The sequence below is a fragment of the Leucoraja erinacea genome, chromosome 18 (assembly GCF_028641065.1).
Source record: "Leucoraja erinacea ecotype New England chromosome 18, Leri_hhj_1, whole genome shotgun sequence".
In the NCBI taxonomy this organism is placed as follows: domain Eukaryota; kingdom Metazoa; phylum Chordata; class Chondrichthyes; order Rajiformes; family Rajidae; genus Leucoraja; species Leucoraja erinaceus.
Window position 1 is genome coordinate 34184776 of NC_073394.1, and position 14741 is coordinate 34199516.

Sequence of the window (14741 nt, forward strand, 5' to 3'; positions counted from 1 at the left end):
ATTGGTTATTTTCAGACTGGTATCCTGTGACCAGTAGGGTGCCTGAGGAGACAGTACTGGAATGCTCACAAAGTACATCTACGTCTCATGAATAATATCAATGATTGGGATCAGGGAAGTCTCCTCATGTTATCAAGCTTGGTGGTGGTGAAGGCTGTAAAAATCAGAGACTTCAGGCTGTGAATGACCTGAAACTTTAACTCCATTTCTCTTTCTGAGATGCTGCCTAGACTTGCTGAGAATTTCCAGCATTTTGTGATTTTATTTCAGAATTTTAACATATATCGTTTTTCTTTATTTTTATTTAACATTAGTCAAAAATGAGTATTTGAAAAATTAATGCGATTGAAACATGTTAAATGCTCAGGAAATAACAACTTTTAGTTTAGTAAATTAGTGTCACATGTACCGAGGTATTGTGAAAAGCTTTTTGTTGCATACTATCCAGTCAGCAAAAAGACTATACATTATTACAATCAAGCCAGCTAGCGTACAGTTACAGGATAAAGGGTATATAATTTAGTGCAAGATAAAGTCCAGTAAAGTGTGATTAAAGATGGTTCAAACGTTTCCAATGAGGTAGATGTGAGGTCAGGGCCATTCTCTAGTTGGTGAGAGGATGGTTCAGTTGCCTGATAACAGCTGGGAAGAAATTGTCCCTGAATCTGGAACTATGTGTTTCCAAACCAGTGCCTCTTGCCTGATGGAAGAGCAGAAAGGAGGGAGTGACCAAGGTGAGACTGATCCTTGATTATCAAGTCAAGTCAAGTCAAGTTTATTTGTCACATACACATACGAAATTACAAATTTTTTAGATAATTGCAAGCTCCCAAAATTGGATAGTTTAGAACAAGAGCAATTAGGAGCACGGATTACTAGTGAAGAAATAAAACAAATAATAAACTCACTGAAAAAGGGGAGACCCCAGGACCAGACGGTTTTAGTAATGAATTTTATAAAAGATTTCAGGAGTCAATTGTACCAAGATTATTCAATTTATACACGCAGGCTTATACTGAAAATAAACTACCAGAAACCCTAGCAGAAGCAACAATAACGCTTATACCAAAAAAAGATAAAGATTTAGATGAACCGAGTTCTTATAGAGCTATTTCACTTCTAAATACGGATCAGAAAATTTTAGCAAAGATTCTAGCTAGAAGGCTAAATAATTATATTAACAATTTAATAAATACGGATCAAACGGGATTTTGCTGGCCATGCTGGATCAGTAAGTACAGAGTTTAAAAAGTCTCCGTTTGCCCTGGAGTTTAGATTTAAGAGGGTTTCTTTGTCATACTTTGTTAGTACTAGGGAGTTAGAACTTAGAAATAAGTTAAAAAGGAACTTAAAAGTTAAAAACACACACAATTTTCGCGGAGCTGCCACAACGGCGACTGGACAGGGCCGCGCCATTTTTTTTTTGTGTGCCGGTCACCTTGCCGAGGCAGTGTGTTGATGGAACGGAGGTGGTTTTGTGTGACGGCCTGAGCTACGTCCAAACTCTCTGCAATTTCTTGTAGTCTTGGATGGACCTGTTCCCAAACCATGCTGTCATGCATCCTGATAAAATGCTTTCTATGCGCCTCTGTTGAAGTTGGTGAGGGTTATTGGAGGCATGCCAAACTTCCTAAGTCTTCTAAGGTAGTGGAGGCATTGGTGTGTTTACTTGACCATAGCTTTGATGTGGCTGGGGATCTGTATTCCTAAGAACTTGAAGCTTTCAACCATCTGTACTTCAGCACCATCAATGCATAGCGGGGTAAATGCATCGCTTCACTTCCTGAAGTTGAACACAATGTCCTTTGTCTTGCTGACATTGGGGAAGAGGTTGTTGTCTTGACTTGAATGTGTGTTTAGGTAGTAATTGTGTTCATCTAAAATTCCAGAAACTAGCATGGTTCTCGCAATTGAAAGATAGCAAACGGAATTCCACTATTTATGATAGGATGGAGAGGGAAAACGAATTATAACTGGTTAGAGCCCTTTCCCACAGTACGAGTTCATTCCAAGAGCTCTCCCGAGTTAAAAAAAATTCAAACTCGTGGTAAGCACGGAGAATGAACGTAGCGGGTATGTCGGAGCTCGGGAACGTCTCTTAGCGGCTCGTAACGCTAACGGCAGGTACTCGGGAAGACTTGTTAACGGCAGGGAGAGCGGGGAGAATGCTGATCCCAAAAGAAAAAAATTCTTTCACCATTGAACAGTTTCAGCAAATAAACCTTCTTAACATAGAGGGCAAGATCTTTTTCAGTGTGGTGGTGAAAAGACTTACAAAGTATCTGAAACAAAACCATTTCATTGATAAGTCAATCCAAAAGGCTGGCATAGCAGGATTCTCGGGATGCCTTGAACATACCAGCATCATATGACATCAAATCCAGACTGCTATGAAAGAACAAAATAATCTGCATGTCTTGTTCCTTGATCTGGCCAACGCCTCTGGATCAGTTCCTCATTCACTACTGTGGACTGCTTTTGAATTCTTTCAGGGGCCTGCAACAATTACAAATCTGGTAAAAAACAACTTCCAGGATCTGCAATTTTGTCTCACAATATCAGACTTTACCACAGCGTGGCAACCACTGGAAGTAGGCATCATGGCGGGGTGCACCATCTCCCCATTGACCTTCACTATGGCAATGGAGGTCATTATCAGAGCATCAAAATGGGTTGTGGGAGGAAAATGACTACAGTGTGGTCAGTGATTGCCACCAATACAAGCCTATATGGACGATATAACAACACTAACAACTATCCCCTGCACCAAGAGATTTCTGGAAAAACTTCATCAAAACATCACATGGGCAAGGATGAAGATTAAACCCAGAAAGTGCAGAAGCATCTCCATTGTCAAAGGTCAAGTCAAGGATCAAAGATTTCATATTGACGGAATACCTGTTCCAACTGTTTCAGAAATGCCAGTGAAGAGTTTGGGCCGATGGTATGATGCAAAGCTCAAGGACACTGAGCAGTTTGAACAACTGAAAAAGGATACCATCATGCACATAGCTCGCATCAGAAAAGACCTTGCTACCAGGAAAACTCAAGCTGTGGTGCTTCCAATTTGGCATACTACCAAGAATCATGTGGCCTTTAACTATGTATGAAATCCCCATCAACAAAGTGGAAAAGCTGGAAAGAATGATCAGCACACATGTGAAACAGTGGCTTGGACTTCCACGATGCTTAAGTGCTGTCGCACTGTATGGGAGTGACTAATTGGAATTGCCCATTGCAGGGCTTGTAGAAGAGTTAAAATGCACTAAAGCAAGGTTGGTCATGACCCTCACTGAATCGGAAGATACTGTTGTTCGAACAGATGGTGTTGAAGGAGCTTATGAGGAAAAAGGCCAAGTACTCTGAACTGTCAACTGAAGCTTCCCAGAATGGCTGGAAGACCAAGATTTTCCCTGTCAAAATGGGATGCAGGGAATTTGTTGCTACATCTATGACCAGGCTATTAAAGAAAATGGGGGTGAGGAGTCGCTCCCTCCATCAAGCAATCATCAAATTCTGCAGAAAAAAGCAGCAATTGGATTTGGTTCAAAAGGAGAGATAACAATTGGGCTGCAAGATGAAGACAGGAGGGTATAGAATTGAGGGGGGTGTAACTGGGACGCCAGGTATCACCGTTGTGCCCTCTGGAGATGTTGTGGGCTTATCAATGAAACGTCAAAGAAGGAGGGTGCCCACCTGACGACCCCGATGACGTACCGACCCTACCTTTCACCACTCCAATCCCACTGTAAATAGCAAGAGTGCTGACTTATTACAGGGATTGAAACATCAAGTCCTATTAGCTCTACATCCTTCTCAAAAGTTACAGCGGAGATAAAAAGATTAACCATGATATCTTTGGACGGCAGAACAGGTGCAAATGTTTAATTCTATTTCTGTTTCCTAAGTGAAAAGAGCAAAAAGTACAATAGCATCTAATGTGGTGCATCCAGATCAAATAAAGAATGCAGAACAGACTATCCATCATATCTTTATCCCTGGGACTTAAAAAGACAGGGGTCATGGTCATATGATGATCTGAATGGTGACCAATGCTGCAAGTATAGCATACCAAATCAGTAGAAAGAAAATAACATTATATAACACCCCAGATAGGCACAAAATGCTGGAGTAACTATGCGGGTCAGGCAGCATCTCTGGAGAAAATGGATAGGTAATGTATCAGGTCGGCCCTTCTTCAACCATTATTATTATTATATAATGATTATTTGCATATATAATATAATTACATAATATATGATTATTACATTATTATTATATAATACCCTTCCTATTATCTCCAAGCATTAAAACCAAACTTTAATCTGCAATTTGAGAAGGAGAACGTTAAATCGGAAGTGGCAGTGATGCAGTAGAACAAAGGGGACTATGAAGGCATGAGAGGGGAGCTGGCCAAAGTAGACTGGATAGGGATCCTAGCAGGAATGACGGTGGAACAGCAATGGCAGGAATTTTTGGGCATAATCCGGAAGACACAGGATCATTTCATTCCGAAAAGGAAGAAAGATTCTAAGGGGAGTAGGAGGCAACCGTGGCTGACAAGAGAAGTTAGGGATAGAATAAAACTAAAAGAAAAGATGTATGAGCAAAGAGTAGCCGGAAGCCAGAGGATTGGGAAACTTTCATAGGACAACAGAAGGAAACAAAACGGGCAACTGAAAGATGAAGTATGAAGGGCAACTGGCCAGGAATATAAAGAAGGACAGTAAAAGCTTCTTTAGATATGTTAAGGGAAAAAGAGTAGCACATTCAAATGTGGGTCCCTTGAAGGCAGACATGGGTGAAATTATTATGGGCAACAAGGAAATGGCAGAAGAGTTGAATAGGTACTTCGGATCTGTCTTCACTAAGGAAGACACAAACAATCTCCCAGATGTACTGGAGGACAGAGGATCTAAGGGGGTAGAGGAACTGAAATAAATTTTCATTAGGCGAGAAATAGTATTGGGTAGGCTAATGGGACTGAAGGATGATAAATCCCCTGGGCCTGATGGTCTGCATCCCAGGGTCCTCAGGAACTTCAAGAAAGGAGCAAGAGAGAAAACGGGGAATTACAGACCAGTTAGCCTGACTTCAGTGGTGGGAAAGATGCAGGAGTCAATTATTAAAGAGGTAATAATGGGGCATTTGGATAGCAGTAAAAGGATTAGTCCAAGTCAACATGGATTTATGAAAGGGAAAACATGCTTGACTAATCTTCTGGAATTTTTTGAGGAGGTGACAAGTAAAATGGATGAAGGGGTGCCAGTGGATGTAGTGTATCTAGACTTTCAGAAGAATAGAATAGAATAGAATAGAATCTTTATCTTAATAGAATAGAAAGCCTTTGATAAGGTCCCGCACGGGAGACTGGTGACTAAAATTAGAGCACATGGTATTGGGGGCAGGGTGTTGACATGGATAGAAAATTGGTTGGCAGATCGGAAGCAAAGAGTAGGAGTGAACGGATCCTTTTCAGAATGGCAGGCAGTGGCGAGTGGAGTGCCACAAGGCTCGGTATTGGGGTCGCAACTGTTTACCATATATATAACGATTTGGAAGAATAAAGAACTTTATTGCCTTCCATCACAGTGAAGAATGCTGTGGTGGATGTTTATGTTAAATTCTATTGTTTATTGTTTTCTTTTTAATTGTATGACTGCATGGTAACTCATTTCACTGTACCTTAATTGGTGCATGTGACAAATAAATGTGAACCTTGAACCATATTAAACTGGAAAGAGTGTCGAGAAGATTTATGAGGATGTTGCCAGGAATTGAGTGGCTGAGCTCCTGGAAGAGGTTGGGCAGGCTAGAAAATATTATTTGGACCACAGGAGGTTGAGGGGCGATCTTACAGAGGTGTATAAAATCATGAGATAGGGTGAATGCCCAGTCTTTTTCCCAGAGTAGGGGAATCAAGATCCATAGGACAAAGGTTTAAGGTGAGAGGGGAAAAATGTAATGGGAATCTAAGCGATAACTTTTTCACACAGAGCTGGTGGTTCATGGAACAAACAGCCAGAGGAGGCGGTTTAGAGGGATATGGGACAAAATCAGGCAGGTGGGACTAGTGTAGATGGGCATCTTGATTGGCATGGATAAGATTGGACCGATGGACCCATTTCCCTGATGTATGACTAGACAACTATTCCCTGTCCCAAAAATCTGAAGCCTCTTTCTTCATCAAGTCTCTTAATATGTCCTTTCACTCAGAATGGATATTTTGCGTAGTGAGAGAATCTAGGACCAGACAGCACAGACACAGAATAAAAGGACACACCTTTCATGGGTGGAAATCGCTTTTAAAACATGGAGGCGGGGCACAATGAGGCCTAAAATCTAGGGCAAGGGTCGGCAACCTACGGCCCACGGGCCGCATCCGGCCCGTAACCCGAAATCATCTGGCCCACAGGCGTATTTGTTTTCAATTCGTTTTTGCGACCTGGGAACTGCAGCCAGTCCCGGGGCACGCTGGTGCATCACAGTATGGTATGGCAACTGCTCTGTCTCCGACCGGAAGGCATTGCAGAGGGTGGTGAAAATTGCCCAATGCATCACCAGTTCCTCACTCCCCTCCATTGAGTCTGTCCAAAGCAAGCGTTGTCTGCGGAGGGCGCTCAGCATCGCCAAGGACTGCTCCCACCCCAACCATGGACTGTTTACCCTCCTACCATCCGGGAGGCGCTACAGGTCTCTCCTTTGCCGAACCAGCAGGTCGAGGAACAGCTTCTTCCCGGCGGCTGTCACTCTACTCAACAACGTACCTCGGTGACTGCCAATCACCACCCCCCCCCCGGACACTTATTATTATTTATTCAAATCATTTGCTATGTCGCTCTTCCAGGGAGATGCTAAATGCATTTCGTTGTCTCTGTACTGTACACTGACAATGACAATTAAAATTGAATCTGAATCTGAATCTGGTGACCTGGGTGCTACAGCTAGTCCTGGGGCAAGCGAGCCGACCTGGGTGCTACAGCCAGTCCCAGGGCAGGCGAGCTGACCTGGGAACTGCAGCCAATCCCGGGGCACGCCGGTAACCTGGGTGCTACAGCTAGTCCTGGGGCAAGCGAGCCGACCTGGGTGCTACAGCCAGTCCCAGGGCGGGCGAGCTGACCTGGGAACCGCAGCTGGTCCCGGGCCGCTAGATTCTAGAAGCCTGCGGCCTCCAACTGGAATCGACCTTGAGGTCTCCGGTCGCAGAGCCTGTGGACTTACCATCACGGAGCTGGCTGACTTGTGGCGTTGTGGCTGCGACTCAACTTCAGAGGCTTCTGTTTTGCTACAACATGTTTCACAAAGTACATGGGGGGATTGTCCCCCACCTCTCAAAACATGGGGGGGGGAGCCCTCCGCCCCGTCTCCCCCACGAATCCTCCTCATGGAAATCCAGGATGGAAATTAGGAGGAATTTCTTTAGCTAGAAGGTGGTGAATCTGGAATTCATTACCACAGACAGCTGTGCAAGCCAAGTCATTGGTTATTTTTAAAGACGATTCATAATTAGTAAGGATGTAAAAGATTATGGGGAGAAGATAGGAGAATGCAATTGACAAGGAAACAGATCAGCTTTGATCAAATGGTGGAGCAGACTCGATGGGCTAAATGACCTAATTCTGATCTTATGTCTTATGATGATTGACTATCACTTCTGAATCTTCTTTTTTTTCTCCAGTAAGTTCACGGCTATTTCTTACCTTGTCCCAGAAAACACTGCATGCATGTGTCTCAAGTTAAAAGCAGAAAAATCTGGCCCTATGACTTTTAAATTCTACCAAATTTGCAATTGTCTTGCACTTTGCAGAGAAAGGTTTAGTTCCACAAACCTTAAAGGTGGTTCTGTCACCCTCACCAGTGGTGGTGTCACCCTCATGATCAATTGATTTTTGTATACACTATTCAGGTGGATCACTAGACTGCCTCTCTCTTCCATAACACTGTAATAAATAAGAGAAGGTAATTTAGCTCTTTAAATTTTCTCCATTCACGAATATTCTGTCTAATTTTTCAACTTGTAAAGTTATTTTCCTACATATCCCAAATATTGTTCAATGTACAAAAGTCCATTGATTTTTGTTTTGAATGACTGAGCTTCCACAGCCCTTTGGATTAGGGAAGTCTAAGTATTCATCATACCACATCTCATTTTTAAATGTTAATTATTTATTCTGAGACTGTGATTCCTGTTTTTTTTACTTAGCCAGTGGAAATATACTTCCTGTATCCAGTCTGTCGAGCCCTGCAAACATTTTGTAAATTTCAATGAGGTCACCACTCATTCTTCAAAACTCCAGAGAACACAAGCCTGGTCCACACAATCTTTCCTCATATGACAAAGGTGCCACCTCTGGAGCCATCCTCGTGAACCTTTCTCTATGGAAAATACATATTTCGTTAGGAAGGAAATATAACCAAAAATGGTGTATTGCCAAGGCCATAAGTAATTGCCTTGGGAATCCTTATTTCATTATGCAGATTTTCTTGGAAAATTTGTCTTCATAACTTCCTTTAATGTAATTTTACTTCAGAGTCACGTGAGTGACTACGTGAAGAACCCCGCCAGGATGCATGCGTGCCATATCGCTACACGCATTGCAACGAGTCACAGCAGGGGGAACAACGTTCCCCTTAGCGGCAAAATTTGAAAGCCGGGAACAGCAGGTAAGGAGACTCTGCGTTCCAGAATTTGAAAGCCGGGAACAGCAGGTAAGGAGACTCTGCGTTCCTTCCACTTACCTTACAGGTGGAGACATGGACCAGATCCACGAAGGCTGCGGAAAAGCTGGCGGGGGAGAACCGCGGAGTTGCGGGCAGCCGGCAGCAGCAGCCAACGGCACGCCAATCTCCCGTAATGGGAACAGCTGTGCCCGACTTCGCTCCCGCACCGGCCACGGCCGGGCGGTAGAGCGAAGCAAAAAACTAACAGAGTCGTTGACTCCGATGAGTCCGACTCTGAATAGCCGCGAGCGGCCAGTGCCCGTGCGCATTGGGGCCGGTTGGAGCGGCTTTAGGAGCAGCCGCGAGCGGCCAGTGCCCGTGCACATTGGAGCCGGTTGGAGCAGCTGGGAGCGGGGAACAAAGCAGCCGCGACGGCCAGTGCCCGTGAGCATTGGAGCCGGTTGGAGCGGCTGCAGGAGGAACAGCTTCAAGCAGCCGCGACAGCCAGTGCCCGTGAGCATTGGAGCCGGTTGGAGCGGCTGCTGGAGGAAATACTCCAAAGTGGCAGGCTCCGGGAGATGGAGGCTAGCCACAGTGGGCAGTTAGTAAGCCCCACAGCAGTACCTCTTGTGGGGCTGCACAGTGTTCTCCCTCATCAGAGGGGAGCACGGAGGGTCAATCCTGGGCTGACTGCAGGGGCTGGAGCAGGAGCGGCTTCAGGAGCAGCCGCGACGGCCAGTGCCCATGAGCATTGGAGCCGGTTGGAGCGGCTGCAGGAACTGGAGCAGGAGCGGCTTCAGGAGTAGCGGCTTCAGGAGCAGCCGCGACGGCCAGTGACCATGAGGTGGCCAGTGCCCGATAGCATCGGAGCCAGTTGGAGCGGCTGTTGGAGCAGGTAAGTGGCAGGCTCCAGGAGATGGAGACTAGTCACAGGGGGCAGCTAGTAAGTCCTACAGCAGTACCTCTTGTAGGGCTGCACAGTGTTTCTCCCTCATCAGAGGGGAGTATAGGGGTCAATTCTGGGCTGAACCTGAATAGGGGTGCATAACATACCCCTAGTGCACATGGGGTGCAAGAAAACCTATTGGAAGACACTTATCATCAGGGAACTGCAAAACACTGAATGTTCCCAGTATTAACCAGTGTATTTGAAAACATGGCAGGGCCAGGGACTTGAAACAATAGAAAGTTCTGAAAGTCCTAACAGCGGGAATTACGGGTTTCGCCCGCACAATAAACAAAAAAGACATGACACAAGATCACCAGGATGCACTGGCTTTATTTTGCAACTACCAATACGAGTAAACAGCATTAGGAAGAAGTGCCATCCAACCGGCTTTAGACCCTAATTTGCAGGCCTATGCAAACATGGAACCTCCAAACCACCAATATTACTATTTGGAGGCAACTTATCAAAACAGGTAAAAGAACTTGACAAAGAGGGTAAAACCCTGGGGCTCATTAAAGCAACGTCTCAAAACTACTTCCTGGGGAATGCGCTAACCCTCAACACCGACCCAACTACAGATACAGACACCGGCACCTCAACGTCCATGGAGGATGCCGAAAAAGTAACAAACCTACTAATAGTAACCATGGAGAAAGGTGGTTCTGGTTCCTTACGAGGTTGGTGGGAGATTACAATTCTATCTGGATGCATGGAATAAATTAACTACCGACACTTATATTTTCAGAACTATAGGGTTATACCATAGAATTTATACAAAACATAATCCTCCAGTTCAGCATGTACCGAACCGAATGTTCGTGCTTACAGGCAAAGAAAAAATCAAAAGCGCATACTGAACTACAGTGCCCATATAAAAAAGGAGTAATGGAGGATATCCAACACGAATCACAGGAATTCGTGTCCAACATCTTTATCATAAAATAGATGGTGGTTGCCACATCATCATAGATTTGACTAATTTGAATACTTTCGTACTTTATATTCATTACTAGATGGGAACCTTTGTTACTGCTAAGCAATTGATTCCTAGGTTACTACATGGCAAGCATCGTATTAAAAAAATGCTTACTATACAGTATCCATTAGAGGTGACCACAGATGTTATTTAACACAATGGATCATCTGTGGTTCACCCTTAACACAGTTCACATGTCAATGACTTTGCCGAAAGAAAAGGTTACAGCCTTAATGGAGGCTTGCAGCAAAACAAAACCAAACCATCCATCAGACTGGTAGCAAGAATAATTGGCATTATAGTGGCTGCGTTTCCAGCCACACAAATCAGACCTTTACATTATCAAAAATTACAGAGGGCAAACATTCGTGCACTCAAAAATTATGGGGGTCATTCTGACAGACCAATGAAGCTACCAGCAGAAGCCACAATGGAACTAAAATGGTGGAAACGTAACATTAGGCATTTTTCCGATCCAAACATTATCAGCTACCCGTCTATGGAACTACATACTGATGCCAATGCACTTGGATGGGATGCTACCAATTCCATCTCCAGCTGTGGCGGAGATGGAATGCACAGGAGGCATCATTGTTACAAACACTGGGCATAAACTATCTGGGAATGTTGAGTGCATTCCATGGCTTTAAGTCATATTGTTCTGGGTTATATCACCAGCATGTTAGACTACAAATTGACAACACCACCGTAGTAGCATATATCAACCATATGGGTGGAAACATATCGAAATCGTGTGACAATCTGGCCAACACAATTTGGCAATAGTGTATCCAGAGAGATATTTGGATATCAGCTACCTACTTACCAGGTAAACTGGATTTATTGGCAGACAACAGGTCACGCTAATTCTATGAAAAACACTGAATGGATGTTGGATAAAAAATGTATTGCTGAAATTACAGCATGGTTTGGAACACCAGATATCGACCTATTCGCATCCATGCTCTCACCAGTTATCGAATTATGTTCATGGGAACCAGAACCTGGGGCAGTGGCTACAGATGCATTTTCGCTGCATTGGGGGATTATTTATTTATGCATTCCCTCCTTCTGCCTCATCAGTCGGGTATTTAGGAATATACAGTAGACCGCGTCTGATATTTTGATAGTACCCGATTGGCCTACTCAACCATGGGTCCCGGTGATACACGACATGGTTTTAGAACCATGCATCACCATCCATCATAGACCTAATTTACTGGTTCTTCCCGCAACATAGGGTAGTTACCCATGTCATAATTATATAAACCTATTAATTTATAGAGTTGAAAGCACCTCTACTACACCTGGGACTGACGGACCGAACAGTGGATATTATTTCAGCGGCCCACAAACAGTCCACCAAAAAACAGTACTTGGTGTCTTCAAGAAATGGGAAGTACTGTCACAACAATAAACATCACCCACAGATCTATGAACATCCCATCTGTTCTGGAATTCCTGGCAAACCTCCATTACGATGAGAGGCTCAGTCATAGTGCTATCAACTGCGCCAGAAGTGCTCTGTCAACATACCTGTGGCAAGGAACAGAGCGGCATTCTGTTGGGACACACCCTGGTAACCAAACTCATGAGGGGCATTTTAATGTTAATCCCCAAGAACCAGGTACTCCCAAATATGGGATGTGAGCATTGTACTGACCATGTTAAGAAACTGGCCTCCAGCTACAGCTCTGTCCCTACAGAAACTGACTATGAAAACAGTCATGCTGATGGCCTTGGTCACGGCACAAAGGGTCCAGTCACTACAGAAACTAAGGCTGGACAACATGATTATTTCATCTGGAAATTTAACTTTTCACATCAATGAAATAGTCAAACAGAACAGACAGGGGTCAGCAGGCCTAAAAACAGAATTCAGGGCCTACCCGACAGATGGTCGTCTCTGTATTGTAACACACTTACTATTATATATGGAGTATACTAAGATCATCAGAGGGAAAGAAATGTCACTTTAATCAGCTACAAACAGCCACTCAAAACAGTGACAGTCCAGACCATCTCTAGATGGCTAAAACAGGTCCTAATAAAGGCTGGAGTAGACACTAGCATTTTTAAATCTCACTCCACCAGGGCTGCAGCTACATCAGCAGCTATGAAGTTGGACGTTCCTATGGACCAAATCCTCAAGACAGCAGGATGGTCAACGGAGGAAACTTTCCAACGACTTTATAACAAACCAGTCATTGAACCTGGAACATTTGCAGAAACAAATTTAAGTTCTGTAATATAATTTACCCCATAAATAGGGGCAATAATTGGTGTTAATATATTTATCGTTGGGTTTCAATATCGTATTGATGTCTAATGATGTTAACTCTATTCTCCCCATAATCAAGGCAGATGTGATGCATGGACCCGTTTCCACGGCATGAAATCACAGAGCTTTAATATCTTCACGTAGTCACTTACGTGACTCCGAAGTAAAATAGTAAGGTTAAACGAGAACTTACCAGTTTGAAGTTTGATCGTTATTTTATGAGGAGTAACGTTGAGGGAATACGTGCCCTCTGCTCCCATCCTTGATCATATACTCAACTGGTATCTCTTCTCTAATCTTAATATGTTTAGTCATTACAGTTATCTGTGATTTCACACCGCTGCTTTGAAGAATGACACGCATGCGTCCTGGCGGGGTTCTTCACGTATTCCCTCAACGTTACTCCTCATAAAATAACGATCAAACTTCAAACTGGTAAGTTCTCGTTTAATCTTACTATTATCACTGCCAATGCCAATTGTGTCTACTGATGTAGTTGAGGTAAATTAGATTAGAATTTTTAATTTCCTCAGCACTCAACCTAGTTGAAAATCAAGTTGGCTGTTCTTCCAGCACATTTTGATTTTTAACAGTAAATCTGAATCATATACCAAATAAATGCTGAAATAGTTGTCTTTCTATTTGCAGATATGCTTTTTCTAAAGATGGCCAGAGCAGCACCATTGTGCCCAAACCAGATTCACAAGCAGTTATTGGACAACGTTTTGGATTGTCCACTCTAGATGTCAATAAGGTTAACAAGCTGTATAATTGCAGTAAGTGTAAACTTTGCTTTTTGAGAACATTTTATGAACCTAGAGACTTTTTTGTACCTAACAACGAAATAAACTAAGTTTATCCTGCTGAATAGCAAATTAACATTCTACTATAAATTGATAATTAACCCTTGAATTTACATTAATTATGTTGCTGATCAAAATCAAGATGTATACAAAATAGAGGTTTTACACTTAGTTCCCTGTTAGTTGTCAAGATTATTATTGACGTGAAACACTTGTAACATAATTTACTCAAGTGGAGAATAGGAGAGTTAAATATAAAAGAAAATTTATACTGAACCACATAAGGAGATGTTAGGGCAAGTAACTAAACATTTTTCAGAATAGGTTTTAAGAACTGTTTTAATGCACAGAAGAACATAATGTAGGCAGAGGTATTTAGGGTGGGAATTGTACAGCATTTGGCTTTGATAGTTGAAGCTTCCAGAAAGGAAGCAATTTCATTCAATATTCTGTATCATTCCTGATGTTTACCAATGCTTTATCATAGAGCACAAAAATATGTTTCAAAATTTGTGGTAGAAGTTCAGGATAGCTGGGTACTATGACTGATTCCCTTGGATGACAGTGAAATAGTGAATAAGAACCGACTGTAGACCTTAGAAACATAGAAAATAGGTGCAGGAATAGGCCATTCGGCCCTTCGAGCCAGCACCGCCATTCAATATGATCATAGCTGATCATCCAACTCAGTATCCTGTACCTGCCTTCTCGCCATACCTCCTGATCCCTTTAGCCACAAGGGCCACATCTAACTCCCAATGAACTGGCCTCAACTACATTCTGTGGCAGAGAATTCCAGAGATTCTCCACTCTCTGTGTAAAAAATGTTTTTCTCATCTCAGTCCTAAAATATTTCCCCTTTATCCTTAAACTGTGACCCCTTGTTCTGGACTTCCCCAACATCGCGAACAATCTTCCTGCATCTAGCCTGTCCAGCCCCTTAAGAATTTTGTAAGTTTCTATAAGATACCCCCTCAATCTTCTAAATTCTAGCGAGTACAAGCCGAGTCTATCCAGACTTTCTTCATATGAAAGTCCTGACATCCCAGGAATCACTGGTGAACCTTCTCT

General features: G+C 43.2%; 1 protein-coding gene across 2 annotated transcripts in view; it reads left to right on the plus strand.

Annotated features, from left to right (window-relative positions):
* LOC129705895 (astacin-like metalloendopeptidase) overlaps window positions 1-14741 on the plus strand; it is a 165422-nt gene that overhangs the window by 114996 nt on the left and 35685 nt on the right. For both annotated transcript variants that reach the window (XM_055649791.1, XM_055649792.1), the window contains one exon: window positions 13516-13643. In XM_055649791.1, coding sequence (XP_055505766.1) covers window positions 13516-13643 — 128 coding nt within the window. The remainder of the gene's footprint in view (window positions 1-13515; window positions 13644-14741) is intronic.